The sequence below is a fragment of the Lontra canadensis genome, unplaced genomic scaffold, assembly GCF_010015895.1.
Source record: "Lontra canadensis isolate GAN:19392208 unplaced genomic scaffold, GSC_riverotter_1.0 scaffold28, whole genome shotgun sequence".
Taxonomy (NCBI): domain Eukaryota; kingdom Metazoa; phylum Chordata; class Mammalia; order Carnivora; family Mustelidae; genus Lontra; species Lontra canadensis.
Genome location: NW_022631022.1, coordinates 3,743,314 through 3,764,235, shown reverse-complemented (window position 1 = coordinate 3,764,235; position 20,922 = coordinate 3,743,314). Strand labels below are relative to the sequence as shown.

General features: G+C 47.8%; 1 protein-coding gene and 1 pseudogene across 3 annotated transcripts; both read right to left on the bottom strand.

Annotated features, from left to right (window-relative positions):
* Positions 1-841: 841 nt before the first annotated feature.
* PARP16 (poly(ADP-ribose) polymerase family member 16) lies at positions 842-20,913 on the bottom strand. Of its 3 annotated transcripts, none has more exons than XM_032864697.1 (6): positions 20,121-20,911; positions 9,523-9,660; positions 7,072-7,278; positions 4,225-4,396; positions 2,518-2,659; positions 842-1,162 (listed from the first exon to the last, which is right to left on the bottom strand). In XM_032864697.1, exons 1-6 carry the CDS (start codon positions 20,292-20,294, stop codon positions 1,027-1,029), a joined length of 969 nt encoding a protein of 322 aa, XP_032720588.1. In that variant the 5' UTR covers positions 20,295-20,911; the 3' UTR covers positions 842-1,026. The 3 variants fall into 3 exon arrangements, with proteins under 3 accessions (XP_032720588.1, XP_032720589.1, XP_032720590.1); XM_032864698.1 differs by having other exon boundaries at positions 9,580-9,660; XM_032864699.1 differs by lacking the exon at positions 7,072-7,278 and having other exon boundaries at positions 20,121-20,913.
* Positions 20,716-20,922, bottom strand: part of LOC116872111 — a 28,662-nt pseudogene continuing 28,455 nt past the window's right edge.

Sequence of the window (20,922 nt, the reverse complement as noted above, 5' to 3'; positions counted from 1 at the left end):
ACCTTTGTGGCAGACTGAGGCAGGCCTCTCTCCTGAAGGCCGGCAGCCCACAGAAGGCCTGCGACGTGGCACTTGTGGCTGGGAGGCCACCGTCAAGGCAGCTTCGTGAGAACGAGAAGAGGGGGCAGGCCTGCGGCTCTCTAAAACATGGCCAGGAAAGAGACTACAGGCACTGGCCAAAGAGTGCTCTAGGTTTAGAAATCTCCCTTTTACTCAGTTCCCGAAGATGAATTTGTCAAATAGCTATTAAAAAAAGAAAAGAAAAGAAAAGAAAAGAAAAGAAAAGAAAAAAGAAAAGAAAAACAAAAAAACACAAACGTGTTTCCATTTCAGCTGTAATCAGCAGTTGGTAATTTTTAGAAAAAGATGACATGAGTTGCTCATTGTCAAGTTTGTCTTTTTTATCAAGTCTCTGGCTCCTTCCTTTCTCTTCCATGGTTGGGTCAGAGGGGTGACAACTGTAGCAGAAGGCTGTTTGTGGATTTGAGAAAACTGCGAAAATGTTTTGCACTCACGTACAAAGGCTGATGGAATTCAGAAACGATCCCACCGATTTTTATGAGAAACATGACTGTTCCTCTTGGGTGTCTCAAGTCAAAACAAGGCAACCGCCTCGTGATTTATAGTCCCCACTACACATATTCCGCCTTCCAGAAGGCATTAGAGAAAGGGCCAAGGTCTGCCAGGAGCGATTGTAAACATACCACTGACAGCTTGGACACTTTGTTTTTAAATGCAGCAGGATTTTTTCCTTTGGCCCTGGCGGAAAAGCCAACTCCCTAGGATTGTTTAGGAAGGAGCAGACAGGACTCCCCTGAAACCTCAGAGTGAGGAGCCTCACTGACCAGAGTGTGGCCGGGAGCATTGTCAAAGGCAATCAATACATTTATGGTGTATGAAAATTGTCCTGTGGTCCCCAGCTGGCCCCCAGACTCCACCCGGTTGGACATGGGGCAAGGGAGATACAGAACAGATTATATCGTAAGGCACGTGTTTGAGGTGGCCCCCACACCAGGCCCCAAGGGATTATCTCTTTGCACGATTCCAAAAGTGATGGAAAGCTGAGGAATTGATGGCACTCACAATAAGCAGCAGCAGCAGATACAGGGATATCATGACCATAAACCAATGGCTGGAAAACCAGGACAGCTGGCTGGAAGCCCTGCATAAGGGGGGAAAAAAGGATGTTGGCAAGAAGAGAAAAACATTTTTTTTTTAAGTGTATGCAACAACTTCTGGCTCAAAGAAGATGAAATGATGAATTTCATCCTCTGGGTAAGCCATGAAATGAAGCTTCGTGCATGCTACTTTGCTCAAAAACTCTGGGGCTATTTGCCCTGGCACAGACACATCTTTCACCAGAACATTTTCTAAATGTACAAAGACAGCTATGCAATGAGCTCATCCTGATCATCTCTCTTATGGCTCCTCTTGTACCTTTTATGACCTGTCTTTTCTTTGGTGAGACTTTGGGATCTAGAAGGTTCTTGCTCAAGGTGTCTGCCCAGTGGGCAGCAGGTGGCAGGTTACTTAGCAAAAGTCTCTTCACGGTGACACATGTACAGATATCAGTCAGAGCTGGGAGAGCCCTCTTTGGCCCACCAGGAGATGATCTAAAGCATCCGAGTGTACACTAAGAGACACTCCAGGGAGAAGTGGGAGAGGAATGGAATTTTCAAGTAGAAAAAGCCAGATGGTTTTAAACCAAAGAATAATGTTCCTCAGACTCAGAAACCCTATCCAAATTTCCCCAAATGTGGGGGATGGCCATGGGAGGGGAGGATTTTACTGGTTTATGAAGTCTTGAAGCGTGGAAACCACTGGAGTGGGGTGTATTAAAGGTGACCCCCTTTCCTATCTTACCTGCTTCTCTACTGCTTGTCCCCATCAGAAGCCCTGCCACAGACCCCAACAAGGCAACAGGATCTTAAAGCAACCCTTGACCCTAGAGATCCCCGCACATCCACCAACTACCACAATGCTGAGATGGGATGAGGCATCGGCCATGGCTATGAGGGGCTGAAAGGTCTCATCTGCTGTCGAATTCAACTCCCATTTTAGAGATAAAGAGGAAGCAGCTCAGGTGCAGAGAGCAGCAGGTGGTGGGTTCATACCACTGCAGGGAGTGACCAAGCAGGGCGCACACGTTCCTAGCTGGCGTCCAAGCACCACCCAGCCTCTCAGCTTCACCTCAGTCAGTGGGTGCCAGACCGCAATCGGGAGCCCGGGTGGTGAGGGGGCCTCATGCTCTGGGGCAGCCAATTTGGTTTCATTTAGTCCCTCATGTCATTTGTGTTTACAAGTCTCTACCTTCTTCACTAGGAACACAAAGTCCCTCTTAGGGCCAGGACCCCATCTCCTCAGACCCGTCTTCCTCACCCCTCGTGTTTTATATACTTCACACACTGCTCAAGTCTAAGGCCGGGGAGCAAGGGACGCTGGCAGCAGAGAACCCGCCACTCTGAATGCAGCTTTGCGGTGCTGCCCTGGGCCTCTTGCGGGGACCGCCCGCCTTACCTGCTGGGCTGCCTCTGTGAGTACACCAGCAGGTACTTCACTCGCAGGAGCTGGTTATTCGTGACCACAAAGTACTTTGGGGGGACGTCTCCCCCTTCGCTGTGTTTGATTCTTGCTCTCCTGCGATCTATCTCCTTGGAATCTGAACAAGGAGAATGAAGCACAGCTTTGCTGGGGGACATTCAGGAATAAGAGAAGGAAATTATGAACAGAAACAGGTCAAGCCTCCGTCACGCGGGTGGAGAAGCCCCAGCAGGCTGAGGAAGGGTCTGGGTGTACAGAGGAGCACCAAAAAAAACAGGAGAATCTGACAAACGAGATAAGAGGGGAAAAACAAAACAAAACAAAACCCAGGCAAATAATAAGGGATACAAGGGGGGGGAAATGGAGTTGGGAAAGCAGAGGGGAGAAGCGGACTGATGGCCATCACAAAAAAATGATCTGAGCTTAGGTACAGGACTTGACCTAAAATGAGTCCCTTAGCAGGCATTTTAAATTAACCATCCAGATTTTCGAGCTTCTTAGAACTCTCACGTTCCATCCTTTGTACCAAGACTTGTTTAAAAAACAAAACCAAAACCCCCAAACTTTTTAATAACATGATGAAGCTTGATAAAAACAAACAAAGCTATGTGACAGCAGACACTGCAAGGTTTTGTTCTGTTGTTTAAGGTCAGAGTTTGCAAACTTCCTAAGAGTTATAAACGCAGATATTCATGCTGCCTGCTTTGGAAGTGTGGCGTCAGACCTGGGCCCATTCCTCAGGATTCCAGTTGTTTTACATTAGAGGCCAGGAACAGACAGTTTTCTCAGTGGAACCAACCAATCAGTTCTGGAGACTAGAGTAAGAGTTCTGGGACTCTTTTACCACTAAGGGCAAAACAGCAGAGCACACAAGGCAGAGACTCGAAGGAATGGATCAGACTGGAGGTGGCTAGCTAGTCATCCGCTCCCCAGAGAGCCCAGGATTTACTCCCCACAGCTTCGGGTGCCTCTCACGTCCTCTGGGCGCCTACCCAGGCACACACCAAAGTAGCCTGGAGGGACGGGTCTGGACATGTGTCTTTAGCTTCAGTTGACCAAATACCTACTGAATGCCAAGTACGTCCCAGGTTCTCTGCAGATACCAGGTGCCCAAGAGTGACTGAAACCCAGTTTCTGCCTTCAAAGAGCCCACATTCTGGCCTCACACCTTTCCTTTTATCTACTTTTTAAATTATTTATTTATTTGCAAGAGAGAGAGAGAGCTCAGAGTGGGAGGGAGAAGCAGACTCCCCACCAAGTGGAGAGCCCGATGTGGGGCTCGATCCCAGGACCCCGAGATCATGACCCAAGCCAAAGGCAGACACTTAACCGACTGAACCACCCAGGTGTCCCTTACCTATTGAAGCTCCCGTCTACACCAGAGCTTTCCCTGAGCGCTTGGACATACTATGATTGTACCTTCCTCTCAGCTGCCCCTGTGGACCTCATCAGCCCCCTCCCCTGGTACGCTCTGCCCACCACCTTGTAGTAAGTGTATCTTTTTTATCACGTGTCCGCAAGGAGACTGCTCACTCTGTGAAGGCAAGCTCCTGTCCCACGTTGCTTTGGACCCAGCCCATTCCTTGGCAGGCAATGTGTGTTCCACTCAACAGATGAGCCAACACTAAGAGCCTGTATGTTTAATAGGCCTGCAGCCCGGGCCCAGGCCAAGCGCTCACTCACCCTTCTTCTTCATTTGGCACTTGACATCTGGATGATCAATGACTTCACACACAGCCACGCAGCTGAGGATGGGGCCAAGGAGGCTGCGCTGCCATCCCAGGCCGTGGGGGCTATAAATGAGGGCCAGGCTCAAGTCACTGGTGAGGTAGGTCCCTTCCCCAAACAAGGACGTCTGGAATGGCAGAGGTTAACAAAGAAACAGGGCTGAGTGAATGTAAAGTTGGCACAGCAAGATGACATAGGTCTTTCTTCAATAAAACTGTAAACAACAAATTCTTAAGCCTCTTTTTCCCCCGGGAAAAGGTATATAATGTCAGCTCATTCTAAGACATCATCTCAGAGTTGTAGTTAAACACATTCCCATCTGACGACAGTTTAACTTGATTGTGGTTGTGCCCGCCTAGCCTGGCAAATTAGTGGTCAAGTTTGAATGAGAAAAACATAGATATAAGAGACCCGACAACATAGATATAAGAGACCCGACAGACCTGAGTTTGAATCCTGACTGTACCTCCAATGAGCTGACAAGTTATAGAAACTCTCTGAGTCTCAGTTTCTACGTCTACAAAATGTTGATAAGTGCATCTCCTTCACAACATCACAGAGGAGGATTCAATGAGATAATGTACATAACACTGAGCCGGACTCCGGCACATGAAAGGAGAGGGCATGTGTGTCACAGTATATCAGTCATTCCTGTTACACGAATGCATTTAGCATGGTCACACTGACAGCCTCCAGAAGCCAAGTCATGCACTTATGAACAGGGAGGAGGATCACACTTGAGGGTAGAAGGGACCTAAGTTGTCATGTGGAAAAGAAATGAATCTCAGACCAGAAACTGTTACCATATAAGGCAGGCCTGTATTAGGGGCAGGGTAAGTATTACTCTTTGTATTGGTGTCAACCAATAAAATGTCCAAAATCCAGGAGGCAGGTCCCTAGTGGTAGGGGCTAACTTGATGTCCTCCATGAGGAAGCATGTCAGGTGAGAGAGAATGAGCCCAGGTGATATACCCATAGGTTGAGGCTACAGCAGGTATAGCAAACTCATCTTTTGCCCACAGTAGACCACAGCAAAGGGTCAATAATGGCCATGATGGCCAGCAGAACAGTACCAGTCATGGCACTCAGTCATCCTGACTCAGAATCCTTCTCATTTCAGGTAGCTGCTACCAATGGATGGACTTTGAAACTGAAGTTGGAATTCAATTGCTATCTTCGGGCTGCAGTGTCTGCATTTGTTGAGTGAACTCAAACTGCTCACTGAACATCCCAAGCTTGGGAACTGAGAGATGTCTTCTTCAGGGGCCCTAGGCTTCCACAGTTCTAAGCTGGTTCAGTGAAGCTTAGGGGGAATGAAACTCGAGCCTTTGCTTTACCTTTGGGAAGCCCCTTGCCAACTTAGGCACTGTCCCCATGTCTCAGAAGCTGACACAGACCTTCTCCAAGGACACTGGATGTCATCTGCTCTGAATCCACACCCACTCTCAGCTCTGGCTATAATATATACACAGATGAAACCCCCCTCAACTCAAGAACCTCAAGCAAGACTGCTCTGACCAGAGAAACAAGAGTGGGAAAGGTCGGGTATCTGTACTGTGAAAATAATCTCACAGCTTCAACTGGCAAGTACGCTCCCTCAACCAAGCCCCTCACTGGAAACCCAGATAGAAGTGGCCAATGGAGCATCCGCTTTACCAATGGACTCTGACGAGATGCCTCTATGCAGCGACTCCCCAGACAGTGAATGAAGTGAAGGTTTGCTGTACAAGCCTGTAATCTGCAGGCAGCTTCTCCAGGCCAGCTCTGCCATGAAGCAGAGGCCCCCTGGATTCTGGTAGCCTGGCCATAAAAATAAGCTGAGAGCCAGTATAAACAAGCCCGTCATCCTACGCAAAACCCAACTGCACTAATCAGCTACAGCAGTGCTGGAAAAGTCTCTCTAGCCCCGGGGCTGCATCAGCCACAGCTGAGCCCATGGCTCACAGAATCAGACCCTCTGATGAGGCAGAAGGCCGCAACCCTCCAATTACCCCAGATTCCCTCTCCATCCGCCTCTGAAAGCAGCCCTTGCTTTCTTGGAGTCTAGTACGGGAAGAGCCTTTTGCATATATGAACTGTTTGAATCCTCTCAGCACACCAGAAGGTGGGTAATGACATCCTATTTTACAAATGGGGACGCTGAGGTTCAGAGGGGTTAATGAAATTTGCCCAAGATACAGAGCTGCTAAAGTGGTCTTTTCTGGCTCCTAGGAGGCTCTCCTCCTAGGCAAGTGCTTCTCAAATTTTTACGTGCCTACGAGTCACCTGGTGAGCTTGTTAAAGTGATCCCATATCAGGTGATCTTGGGTGTGGCTGAGATTCCACAAGTCCAACAAGTTCTCAAGTGATGTGGATGTGGCTGGGCCAGGGACCACGCTGAGTCACAAAGATTGCCTATACCCTGGAATCACCAGACTTTTAGAGCATATTGGTGTCTGGGCCCCATACCCAGAGATCCTGATTTAATTGGTTTGGGATGCAGCCAAACACTGGGATTTTTAAAAGCTCCCCAAATGATTCCAAATGGGCAGTCAAGGTTGGGTACCATCTTCAAATCAATACTTCTCAAACTGTAATCAGTACAGGAATCACCCAGAGAGCTTATTAAAAATCAGATTCTAATTCAGAAGGTCTAGGGTGGGCTCAAGATTCTGCATCTTCACAGGCTCCCAGGTGCTGGTGTTACTACTGGTCTACAGACTATACTAGGAGGGGCAAGGCCTTAGTGAACCCCTCCCCCCCACCCTCTACCAGCAAATTCCCCAGGGTTCTGACCCCCACGTCAGGAGGCTTAGGCCCCACCTTGTTCAGGTGGCAATGCAGCCCATTGTGGATGATGGAATGGAAGTTTTCGAGGCGGCTCCCGTGGAAGGCGTAGATTAGGTCCCGTTCTCCTTTGGTCTCATAAAATTTGGCGTTCGCTGGGTTGGAGTATTCAATTTCAAACAGGAAGTCCGGCACGGGGACAGGCGTGTGAGGGGCACCAGTCAGCTTTTGGATCTTTTCGAACTTGAAAACATGTAGGAAGTGGCAGTTTTATTTGGGAACCTGGTAAGATGTGCTGCCAAAATGGCGTCCTACAGCTTTGGGCTTACCTCCTACGGGCTCTGCTCATGAGAACAACTAGTTGCATGAGAATACAGACAACAGTTTATAAATAAGCTCAGAGCTTACAGCTCAAGGCTGCTTCCCTCTAATACTATTTTTCCCTACACCAAGCTGCAAAGCATGAACTCTTTCTTCTAACTAAAGACTACCTCTAATTTTCATAACACTATCACATCCATTTCCTGCATTCCATCTTTACAATAATCTCAGGAGGTAGAAAGGTGGGATCAAGTGCAAGAATGGCCAAAAATGTTTCCTCCCATCCTTGTCCATTTGCCCCTCTGTAACTGACTTTGCAGGTGGGAACTCCAGAACTCCACCAAGAGGTGACATCTATTTCTCTGCCCCTTGAATCTGGACTTGGCCATGTGACTTGCTCTGACCCTGGCCAAATATAGCAAGCAGAAACTTGAAAAGGGCCTGCTGCTGTGAACCCTTCACTGCCATGGGGACAACCCCTGCTAGCCTTCAGTAGGATGAGGGCCTCACAGAGGAGGCCCCCACCACAGCAGCCATTCCAGCTCAAGACCTAGACCTGTGAGGCTACCCTAGATCATCCAGCCCCATCCAGAAGAACAACCCAACTAATCCACTGAATCTTGAGAAACAATCAATGTTGTTTTAAGCCGCTAGGTTTTGGGAATGGTTTGTTATGCAACAAAACCAAATTGATACAGAAGAGTAAGCTCTTCCTGACGGGCAGTGATCCTTCTCAGGGCAGGGACCACATCATTTGGGTAATTTCTAAACAGTAAGTCATAGACCAAAACCAGTCTGTGGCAAAGTTTTCTCTGGGTTGTGATTAAATGAGAAAACTAAGGACAAAGTAACAAATACGTTTATATTGCTGTCAGGTTGCCATGAGCCTGTCTTTGTCATTTTTTTGAGGCCATCCTCCTTTTTTGTACTAAAATATATTTTTATAAAGTGATGAGACATAGCAGCCTAATGTCCTTACTTGAGCTATAAAATAAAAATAAAAAGCTAATAATCCTCACTCCATATGTGGAGTGCCAACATTCCACTCCACATTTTAAAGAAATTTAACTGACCCATAATTAAAAGTGAAGGAACCACTGTCTTATCTACTTTAGCTCCAGTACCCAACATCTAGTAGATGCTTGAAGAGGATAAATAAAGGAATGAATAAATCTCAACTTAGCAGACGACAGAAGTGAAACGGAGATATCTTCTCTGAGTCAGCAACCCAGCCCAGACTTGATTATGGATCTCCTGACTACCACTCCAGGGCTCAGGGCTCTCTGTTACTGACCCTTTACCAACACAGGTGGACACCCCTAGACACCAGAATCTGAAACACCCAATTCTCTGCCACTTGAAGAGGGTTTTTGTCTTTGGCAGGAGCTTGTAAAAATTAAATGCTCTTAAATGGAAACTGATGAAGTAAAGAACAACACAGATAAACCCCTGCTTCTGTTCTGAGGCACGAGCACAAGGCCAGAGGGTCTGCCGTCCCATGCTCCGGTCCTTGTCCTCCCAGCCTGACCCTGGGAGATCCTGGCCAGGCAAGGGAAACCAGATTACGGAATGTCTAGTCTGTGCCACAAACTATACTGGGGGTGCCATACATTCTACCATAGCTCCCCTCTGTGGTAACTATTAATATTCTCAATGTTCAAATGGGGAAAAGGAGACTGAATGTTAGATGGAAGTGGGATTTGACCCCAGTGCCTGAAGTGTTTCATGAACCAGGTTCTGCCTTTGTGTTTCCTGACAACTGGATGAGGCCAGTGTTTCTTAAGGTGTGGTCAAGGGTCCACCGTTGTGATACCCAACATTTCCTGAGCCCTTAGCATGTACCCTAAGGCATTCTTCTAGCTGGGAATATTCATGTCATTCTCACAGCCAGTTCCCTAATGGAAGTATACTATTTATAGATGAGGAGACGGAGATACTGAGATGTACCCGGTGGCCTGCTCCAGGTTCACCGTAACGGGGAGAACGCTGCTTTGCACTGCCAGTGTGCAAGTTCCTGAGCCCATTCCAGACACAGAATCAGCATCTCTCAGGGCAAGGTCCAGGAAGCTGCATTTTCAGCAAGCTTCCCAGGCCTTTCTGGTGCAGGAGGAGGTCCCAGAGCCCTTCAGCCCTAGGGATCTGCTGTCCTATAGACCAAAGTCTCACCTCTGACTTCCCTGCACTGTGGATTGTCAGGACCTTTGAGGATAAAATCCAGCTCACCAGATCCCTGGCCCGTACGTCTTTGTCTCCAGAAGACTGGAGAAGTTCTTTCAGGTTGGGTAACTTGCTGGCATCTGCAAGCTGAAATGAGGAAAAAAACCTCCATTAGCAAGGATGCTGAACAAAATGATAACGGGGTGCCCTCTCGTGGTAGAGTAGGCAAACTGCACTTCTTTCGTGTTTCAAGGAATTCCCTAAGAGGGAAAGAAAGGTACAGCTCTGGGACCCCCCTTCCAAATACCAACCTCCAAAAGTTCTGAACACTGAAACATAGTCTCATAACCCATTTGGTACAAAACCTGACCTGAGCTGCTTTGAGGTTAGTTTAGTTTAATCTTTACTTTTCCCACTTCCTGTTGCTGTTGATGGGATACATTTGGCTGCAGGAATATTAATGTCTGCTTATGGGATACCGCCACCTCCCAGGAGGTGTTACCAAATACACGGTATATCCAAGTGTGGGTAGAGGGTGAACAAAGCCTTTTCCCTTCAGCATGAGTTAACTCCCTGTTAACATGTCTCTTGGAGTGTGGCAACTCCATACACAAGCAGGCAATACTGCTTTGGAAAAAATGACCCAGAATGGTAAACTATACCTGGACTGGAAGAATCTATGAGTGGGGAATCCATGGCTTTGGGCTTCCCTGAGTGTGAGTGTGGTGACTTCTTTGAGGACCCCAGCAGCTATGTCTGTGGTGTTCTCACAAAAGAGGCCAGCCTCTGGGGCACATGGGGCTTCATTGAGGCGCCCACCCACTCATCTCCTCAGTCATCTCCTCACTCCCCACTGCTCCCACGTTGGGTTGCTGAGAAGATGAAAGAAGGTCCCAGGTCTATCTCTACACGTCCATTTCTTTTCCTTTCCATTTTTCTAGAAAGTTGGCTGTTGCTGACCTTGGGGGTTTTATTTCCTAACTCGGCAAATGAAAATCAGAAACATTTCGGGGCTACTTTATTCCTATCTCTATTTCCAAAGAGTTGATCACTAGCCTTAAACCTCTTTTATTTATTTATTTATTTATTTATTTATTTATTTGACAGACAGAGATCACAGTAGGCAGAGAAGCAGGCAGAGAGAGAGGAGGCAGCAGGCTCCCTGCTGAGCTGAGAGCCTGATGCGGGGCTAGATCCGAGGACTCTCGGATCATGACCTGAGCCGAAGGCAGAGGCTTTAACCCACTGAGCTACCCAGGTGCCCCTAGCCTTGAACTTCTAATAGAACCCTCTCTACATGCCTTGTGGAGCGTCAGTGAGGATCCAGTTAAAAACCATGGATGATGGTGCCTGGGTGGCTCAGTCGGAGGATATTAAGTACTCCAATGTTAGTGGGACTGTCATGATGGTTGTCATTATGAACTGTAGGAGGTTCCATGTGCCTGGGGCGTGGGGGAAGGGTGGCCAAGAGGAGTGAGAAGGTAACATTAGTCTGTGAATGACCTTGACCCACCTTGGGGACTCTTGGCTTTGTTCTATAGACTGTAGGGAGCCACTGAGGGTACCCTCCAGTGGCCGTCCCCACTCCCTGCTGCCTGCACAGAGAACACCCCCCAGCAGCCTGTGGCCTCTGTCCTTCTTTTCTTCTCCTGGTCCATCCTTGTTATCACAGAGACAGAGCTGAGTATTCTCTCCCACAATGACTGTCCTCATCACTCCTATTCTTCAGTCCCACCTGTGAGCCACAAACCCTTGTCAATAGTCCAGACCTGGGCACAGGGAGCCTGCAAAAGGCCAGTCAGCTAAGCCAGGCCCCTTTTAGGGGTTCAGTCTGGGAAAGTGGGAAAGAACCCTCCTGGCTCTGGGTGGGACCCAGGCCCCTCTCAGACCTCCTTGGAGCCAGCCTTCTTCCAGAGCTCCAGCCCTCTCACTGCTGCCTGTCCAGACAGGGCCCCTATGTGTCCTGCCAGGCTGCCTGCTTTATCCCTACTCTTTAACCCCTCAACTGACCTCCCTTAAGTCCCATTTCACTTTCACGCTACTCTGAAAAATAAATCTGATCCAACAAGTTAATAGAATTCTTCCTCCTGAATAAAACCTGTCTGCACTTGAGCAGGGCCTTTTGGGAGCCAGGCATACAAGCAGGGTTGCCAGATAAACTACTGTCTCACCAGTTAAATTTGAATTTCAGATAAATAACAAAATTCATTCTTTCAGTGTAAGTATAACCCATACAATATTTGGGGGCATACTTGCACTTTCAAAATTATCTGTTGCTTATCTGAAATTCAAATTTAACTAGGTGGCTCATACATAGTTTGCCAAAGCTAACAACACTTCCTTTAACAAGGCCCTTGGACATCTGGTCTGACCTGGCCTCTCTTCCTAACAGCGCCTCTTACCACAAACTTCCCACCCGCTGCCCCCATGCTATTCCCTCACCTGCCCTGTGTCTTTCCTTTATTATGCTTCTGCAGCTGCCCAGCATAACATTTCATGGGGGCTTCAAGGCCAGCCTAAATTCACCTCCCTGTCCTTGACCACCCAGGATCTCTGTGTTCCCCCGTCCTCTAGGCAAAATCCCATGTTGGTACTTGACTCTCTGGAGTCACCTCAAATCCGGTTGGGACAAGCACTTCCTGAGGGCCAACCACATCTCATGTCTCCTGGAGACCCAGCAACTGGCTTAGAACTTGGCACGAGGTTCAGAACAAGACAGTAACAGCTACTATTTATTCAGGCCTTACCATATACCAGGCGCCATGCTAAATGCCAGGCATGCATCATCATTTTAGCCTCCACACAGCCTGTGTTAAAGGGGGAGGGAACAGGTCTGGAGAAGTTCAGCTCTTTCCCAGGGTCACACTGCTATTCAGTGGTAGGGCAGAGACATGAAGCCGGGTGGCCTGACTTCAGAGTCCATTCTCTGGGATCCTCTCCCAACAAATCAATGGAGAAATGTATTTATTTGTTTGTTTTAAAGGTTTAAGTAATCTCTACACCCAACGTGGGGTTTGAACCCACAACCCCAAGATTAAGAGTTGCATGCTCCACAGACTGAGTCAACCAGGCACCCTTCAATGGAGAAATTTTTAATGGATTCAGTATTTTAGCCCCAAGGAGCAATTCTGACAAAACTTTAAGAGGGTGCTTGGGAAGCTTATCTGGTATGTTACTGGAGACACCCCCCACCCCACCACCACCACCAAATAATACAACGAGACAGCTACTGGCTGAGCCTAAGCCCTGTCAAAGATACAGAGAAAGACGTATGTTACCTGTAGTGTGGAGCAGGGTCAGGAATCAGAAAACCCTCCATGCAGATAAGAGACAAACCGCAGCTCAAGATAGTGGAAGGCATTTCTCAAAAACTTGACTGAGGAGAAGAGTTCAGGAGGAAGGAAGGCATTTCTGGGGATTCGAGGAGAAGCTGGAAGGAAGGATTTATGGAGTGGGTAGGACACAGTGGTGGGGAGGATTCTGAGAGGCAGAGCAGATGGCACTCTCAGTGGGACAGGCAAAAGGTGGTCCCAAGCTCAAATGCCTTCAGAGCCAGAGAGTCATGAAAATGAGCATGGGAGGCATCAGGGAGAGAGTGGTGAGGACTGCGTTGAACTGGATATCCCTGGCCCAACAAAGGGCCCAGCCACCAACCCCCAGCTGGTTTCTGTCCAAGGGTGCCAGGTTCTAGCTGGGCTATGGAGGCTCAGATGTCTTTCTTTTCAAAAGAGATCAGCAAGCTGCTGCCTTTTTTTTTTTTTTTAAATTTCCCAATTTCTAGAAGGCAAGGGGGAACAAATAGAGCCTGTTATCCCACAGACCCCACTTGCACAGCCTCTGCTCTGAGAAATAAAGAAGTATACAGTTGGAGAAGGGGTCAAGAAGCCTAGGCAAGGCCTGACTGGTGACCAGCACTGGTCTCTCAAGAAAGAGGTGGTTTGGGTGACTGAGAGATCAAGGGTAAGGAACCACGAGGGGACACACAGAGGAAAGAGAAGACCAATAACCAAGCAACTCCTGTGCTTGCTTTGAGTCAGGAAGTGACAGGACAGCCCAGTGGACGGTCTGCAAACACCAAGATCACAATCTCCTGATGAGGAGGCCCAGGAATCTGTGTTTACAGATGTTCCCACAGGCGATTCTTACCACCAGGAAAAGGTGGGGAGACTCAGGTTTAGATATTAATTAATGTTGTTCTAAAAGGGTAGGCAGCAGGAAAGAAAGAACTCCAGGGAGTGGGGGGGGGATCCTTACCTATAAAGATACCAGAGATCGTAATTACTAGATGTGGGGGAAGATGCTAGAAGGGAATGAACCAAAAGGTACAGCCAAGGTCACCAGCCTCAGGAACCAAACTGATAAAATGACACCTGGAAGGGCAGAGTGGGTGGGATGGGGGGAGCCACTGGGCTGCTGGGATGAAGCCGGGAAAAGTGGCCACTGCTGTTATATGCAGGTATACCTTGGTTTGCACAAAAATCCAGATTCATGAAAACAGACTGAAGGTCAGAGTCTACTTTATAAGAGAACTCTTCACACAAGCAGTCATTGTGGGGTCCCTCTAAAGGAATGGTTCTCTGGGGGCAGGCCGCCATTATCTAGGACCTGGAAGGTGGTGTAATGCCCCCACGGAGACTGATTAGTTGATGGTGACAGAGATGATAAGAGAACCCATATCACTGAGTCGTTAAGATTAAATGAGTTCTACGCAGAAACAGTTCAAAAGAGTGCCAGGCAGATAGTTTAGTGCTATTAGTATTATGTAAGCATTAGGTACTGTACTATTATTAATCAAATGCCTCCTCTCTCCTGCTCACCAATTCGATAAGGAAAAGCCTGCATTTCTGGGATGGTTGGGAAGGAAGGAGGTAGTCTGTACTGGAAGGATGATCCCACCCCTGGGTTCTCCATATTGTTATCCCACAGGCTGAGACACCTTTCTAGCCACACATCTACCAACAGTCACGCCACATAACCTACGTCTGATCCAAATCTTTTTATATCTGTATACCTTTCTATATCTGTATATTCTATATTTATATATCTGTATAGAATATAGAAATATGTTCTATAATTCTATATCTGTATATTCTTCAGAGACCACCTCTGAGAGAAGGGAACTAAATAGGTAATCTGAGACAGAATTTTACCTTGAGGTATCACATATGTACCTAAATGGACACTTACGGGCTGGATTGAATCTAATCATCATCATTTCCTCACTACCCAGCAGATGGGTGTTCATAAAAATGATCAATTAATAGGAAAATCTTAAAACTACATATTCCCAGACAACCCTTTGGGTCCCCTCCCTCTTTGGGAGCTTTGTGCTATTACGTTGCTACTGCTTAATAAACCTTGCTTTGCTGCTAAAAAACAAAACAAAACAAAAACAAAAACTAATTATTATTTTTTTTAAATAAGCACCTGGGTGGCTCAATGCGTTAAGCCTCCGCCTTCGGCTCGGGTCATGATCTCAGGGTCCTGGGATTGAGCCCCACATCGGGCTCTCTGCTCAGTAAGGAGCCTGCTTCCCTTCCTCTCTCTCTCTACCTACTTGTGATCTTTCTCTCTCTGTCAAATAAATAAATAAATAAAATCTTTAAACAAACAAACATATATCTTCTCTGTAAATAAACATAATATCCCAATGCCCAGGCTCCACCTCAGAGATGAAATCAGAATCTCCAGGGATAGGGCCCAGACACCAGTATTTTTCAAAGCTTTCCAGGGGATTCTAACGCCAGCCAAGGTTGACAGTTTTATAAAGAGTGACCTCCCCCAGTAAATGTCAATATTCAATTTATAATCTGAAAATAAGCATTAAAAGCCTCGCTTAGAGAGGTTGCTTACCCTTTTGAGCCAGCAATTTCACCATTTAAAATTTATCTCAAGAAAATAACTAGAGATGTAAACCATGATTACTCTCCAAGGTCATAGCAGCATTTAAAAGAGCAAAATTTTTTAAATTGTGAAGGCTCGCAAAGGAAGGACTCCTAACTGCTGCGGGTAAAGGCTGAAAATAAGATGAGGTTCCAGTTATGTCCTAAAGGATTAAAAAAAGTTTGTCTGGACAAAGAGGGAGATGGTGTGGAGAGGACAGGCATTCCCTGGAGTCAGCACAGAGAGCAGCTTATTCATGGTTTAGCCCAGACATTGGGGACGCAGCTTGGCTAGACAGCACAAGCCACAGACCAGAACCAGAAGAGTCGATTAGTGCAGTTCAGCCCCCCAAATAGTAGAAAGGAAAGGGGTAGGCTAGATACAGTGCTTCTCAGACTTTACAATGCACACAAATGCCCAAGAATCTTATTAAAATGCAGGTATTGATTGGGTAGGTCTAGGGTGGTGGGGCCGACATTCTGCATTTCTGACTAGCTCCCAGGTGATGCTGATGTGGCTGGTCCTCAACCAGACTTTGGGTGGTAAAGGGCTGGAATTAATACAAAGGAGCCATTCCCCCCCCAACCTCCTACCCCTTGAAAGGGTCTTCAGGCTAATGGTGAACTGGGGCATGATGTTTTCCAGCGGAAAAACAAAACAAAAAACTTAACAGCTGTGATGCCAGTGACAAGATTCTGTGTAAAGTGTCTCAGGGAATATGAACTGTACCCAGGATAGCTCAACCTTAAGTTCAGGGGTCAATTGTCAGGGCTACAGGACATTCCGAGAATCTTAGAGGGTCTCTTACCTGATAGGAGATTAGCCAACCCTCTTCCCAAGGGAACAGGGTTAGAAACCCTCAGTCAGAGGCAATCAGCACATACCTAATTTATTGTTCAAACATGTGATAAGCACATCTCAGGCCAGACCCTGGGAATACAAAGAACTCCCAGCGCAAAATTGAAGAGCTGACTCAGAATGGAAATGTCCTCCAAACAAGGCACTGGAGAGATGATTTGGGACTGCAAAATAAGGCCAGAGCCATGCCTAAAGCCAAGAGCTTGGTTCAGTAGGGGATGTTCTCAGGAAAGCCACAGTCAATAAAGTAATTCAGCCAGAGCTCTAAGTTTTGGAAACAACCCATGTGTTATAGGTGTGTAATAACAGTGGAGAGAAAATGATTTAAAAGTGGCTGAGGGGCGCCTGGGTGGCTCAGTGGGTTAAAGCCTCCGCCTTGGGCTCAGGTCATGATCCCGGGGGTCCTGGGATCGAGCCCCGAGTCGGGCTCTCTGCTTGGTGGGGAGCCTGCTTCCCCCTCTCTCTCTGCCTGCCTCTCTGCCTACTTGTGATCTCTCTGTCAAATACATAAATAGATAAAATCTTTAAAAAAATAAATAAATAAATAAATAAAAATGGCTGAAAATGATACACTGTTTCACATTATTTCCAAGAGCTCTTATCTAACAATGAGAGACTTTTTAACAGCTCTATACCTTCCTTCTTCAGGTAACCACAAAATAATCCAGAAGGCCAAGTCCGGACCTGATTCCGTTTTCTCTAAAAGCTAACTTTTGAGGGGGCACCTGGCTGGTTCAGTCAGTACAGCACGGGACTCCTTATCTCAGTGTCATGAGTTCAACCCCCACATTGGGGGTACAGTTTACTTAAAAATAATAAAAAGCTAAGCTTTGAGTCAGATACAGGTACAGATACCAAGTTCTTTGCATCTTTTCTACAATTCATGTAACATGTGGCAAAATGAAACCTAAAGTATATTTATTTAAGAATGTTTGCAGGCCCCCAGAAGTCATGGTGCAAGTCCCTGCCTGGTGGGTGGCCTTCTCCAGGGAAACTGCTCGTTAAAACCATGCCTACACACAGCCAAGAAGCTGTTGAGCCTGGCCTAGCTTCCCTCACAATGGTGCCCAATAAGGAATAAGGCACCAGAACAGGATGGGAAGAACCCATCCATGTTTCTTCAGTGGCACATGGGAGCAAGGGTGCCCTGGCTAGAACTGGCACAAAGAGCCCCATGCCTAAACAGTCTGTCCCTACAAATGAGAGGCTGGCTATTTGGGGTTACCTTAATCGCCAGTGCTCTCCTAAGAGGTTAGAGATATGACAGGAAGGAAGAAAATGCCTTCAACTGAGAGCACTGATACCTATGGGGAATGTGGAATGCTCTGCTGGGGGCACTTTTACTTTATCCATATCATTTGTATATTTTATAACAAAAATATATCCAACCATTGTTTGCATAATTAACAATAAATTTTTAGGGGCGCCTGGGTGGCTCAGTGGGTTAAAGCCTCTGCCTTCGGCTCAGGTCATGGTCCCAGGGCCCTGGGATCGAGCCCCTGCATTGGGCTCTCTGCTCAGCGGGGAGCCTACCTCCCACTCTCTGCCTGCTTGTGATCTCTCTCTCTGTCAAATAAATAAATAAAATCTTTAAAAAAATTTAAAATAAAAATAAATTTTTAAAAAGCATGAGCACATCAAAATAATTCCAAAGCTCCCTTTGCTTTTATCCCATATTTGTCAAACCTCATTCTGTTTGCCGAGAAGACCTTCCAGCAGGAAAAGAACATAATGAGAATTCTAGTCCATTTGTATGTTTCTTGGTCAGAATTAATAAGGTGCATTGCGAGGCACCATCTCTGTTGAGTTTGGTCCCTCTGACCCTAATCTCTCCTCCTCTGTCTAGTCCTCCTGACAGATTTCCTCTCTCACCCTGCCTCCTCAGGGGTCTTTCAGAAATGCATCCTGGGGGCACCTGGGTGGCTCAGTCAGTTAAGCATTTGCCTTCAACTCAGATCATGATCTTGGGGTCCTGGAATAGAGCCCAACATCGAGCTCTCTGCTCAGAAGAGAATCTGCTTCTCCCTCTCTCTCTGCCCACCCCCACTTGTGTGCTCACTCTCAAATAAATAAAATCTTAAACAAAACAAAACAATGCATCCTGGATCTCACCATGCCCTCCTCTGCCCAAGGGTAAAATCAACACATCTTTGGCAAAACATGCCCAGCTCTGTGTGCTCTGGTCAACCTCATCTCTTCCTATTCCCCTTGGTAGCCATACTAAAGTCTAGACTTGTCCTTCTCAATGAGCTCCTGGCTTTCTGCCCATCCTGCTACTCCTCCTGGAAAACCTCTTCCCTTCTCCTCAAAAATCCTCCATGTCCTTGGGGACTCAGCATGGCATCAGCCACAGCCCCTACTTAGTGCTCCCTGACCCTAGTCCACTGCCAAGGACTGGGATTCCAGCCCTGGACTTCTATGTTGTATATACAGACTTACTCCATAATACAGCTGAACACACTGTTAAAGACCTTGGGTCTTTAATTCTGTACCCTTAGCACCTGGCCCACAGCAGACACTCCATAAATATCTCCTGACAAAACCAAAGGACGTTTTATCCCCAAGGCTCTGATACCACAAACTCACAAAACTGAATATCTGAATTTTCAGAACAAACCATGAGGGAAGTCAGTTGGCTTATCTTTCTCCAACCCCCACTCCCTGTACCCTGAAATGCCTATGCACTGTGGTCAAGGCCTGGGGTGCCCTCAACACATCCCTGGCCTGGGCTATAATGGACCAGATAAGGGCAGGAGGCTGGGCCTTTGTCCCTAGACCTCTTGAGAGTGATAGCAAAGAGGGAATCCGACCCTGACCACCCCATCAGAGAAAATTCTAAGCATCTGTTGATTCAAAATATCTGCCTTAATCTGTTAACATGGTTCATAAAATTCACTGATTTTTTTTTAATGTTTAACTAATTTTGATGCCTGGAATAAATCCACCCTGTTCATGGGGAATTATTCTTTTTATACATTGCCAGAATCAGGATGCTAGTTTTTTTGAGGATTTCTATATTTATACTCACGAGTGACACTGGCCTATAATTTTCTTTTCTTGTGTTATCCTTATCAGATTTAGATCAAGCTTACATTCGCCTCTTTTTCAATACTCTGAATTTTACACAAAATGAAACTGGAAGCACTTATTCTCTCAGTGTTTGGTAGAATCCGCCAAGGAAACCAGGTAGGTCAGGAGTTTTCTTTGAGGGAATATCTTTGACTACTCACTCAATGCCTTTAATGATTATAGGCTATTTTGATTTTCTACTTCTTATAGAACTGATTTTTGTAAACTGTATTTTTCTAGGTAATTCCAAACATTTGAATTACAAAGACAACTGATATCTGGAATGCTGACCCTGAGGTGAACTCTGTAAGAAATTAAGTGCCTTGTGAATCATGGGAGAAATAACAGCTGACATGCAGATGGCATGTTACAATTCATAAAAGTACTGCCCACATATTACCTCATTTGAAGATCAAGGTCTGGGTGGCTTTGGTGATTTTTAGTGTCTGATTACTTGTAAAGAGATGAATAAGTTCTTCCTTAGTAGAAGCATCTGATTCAGATCAACCCCCCTACTGCTGGCCATGCTAGGAAATTTTGTGGAGGCTTATGCGACTATTGAATTCTGACTTCACTCCTGGGTTGTTACTTGTCATTAACATGAGGGAGTAACCAGCAAGGGCCTTGGGATTGTCGATGTTAGGGTATGGGTGTTGTGAGTTCATGGAAACCTTCCTTAAGGCCCGGCTGGGAATGTTAAGTCTGGGGGCTGGCGTGTTCACTAATACGGGTCCACAGGCCACGTGGCCTGGGACGCAGAGGACAGCGCGGGAAGGGGTGGAGAGAAGCACACTCACCAGGGCCTCAAAGTCCTTGCAGTCGTGGCGGGCATAGGACGCGGGGAAGGGCCGCAGCACCGAGTCGCGCTTGTAGCTCTGCAGCGCCGAGGCGAAGAGGCTGCACCGGAGGTCGGCAGCCAGCACATCGCGGCCCGCCGCCTCCTTGACCGCCGCCCAGCCTGCCGGCTGCATCCCCGGTGGCGGCGCGTTGCCGTGGGAGACGCGTGGGTCAGGGGCTAGGGCCGAGCCTGCGGTCAGCGCGGAGCCGGGCCCAGGGACAACGGGCCAAGGACACCAGGGTTCCCAGGCCCGGGGTGGAGCTAGGCTGAGGGATGAGATGACAGGGGTAAGACCGTGTGTCAAGTGTCTTCGGCTGGGGGCCGGGCCGGGGCGCTCGCTGGCTGGGGAGACGGGCCGGTGGAGGAAAAGGACCCGGCCGGGACCTCGGTTCTGCGTGGGAGGTTGGGCCTGGGAATAATGGGGCCGGGGGAGGGGGTGTCCCAGGCCCCGGGGAGGGGCTATGACATGGGATGAGACGACAACGGCGGGAACGTGCTGACACGTGTCCTCTACAGGAGCCTGGGGCAGGGGTGGGGCGGGCACCCTCCGGGGGTTAGCAGGGGACGAGCCCCCTCTCCGCGCTGGGAGAAGCTGCTGCGCCGCCTGTGCCTTCCTGTTCCGCCTCCCGCCCTGCACCGCCGAAGCCCCAGCGCTCGCCCGGCTGCCCCTGGCGCCGCCTGCGTTCCGCGAGCGGTGCACGTCAGCCCGAGGTGCCCTGCCCGCGGGAGGGACTCCCGCGCCCGACTGCGCGCCCCGGCCT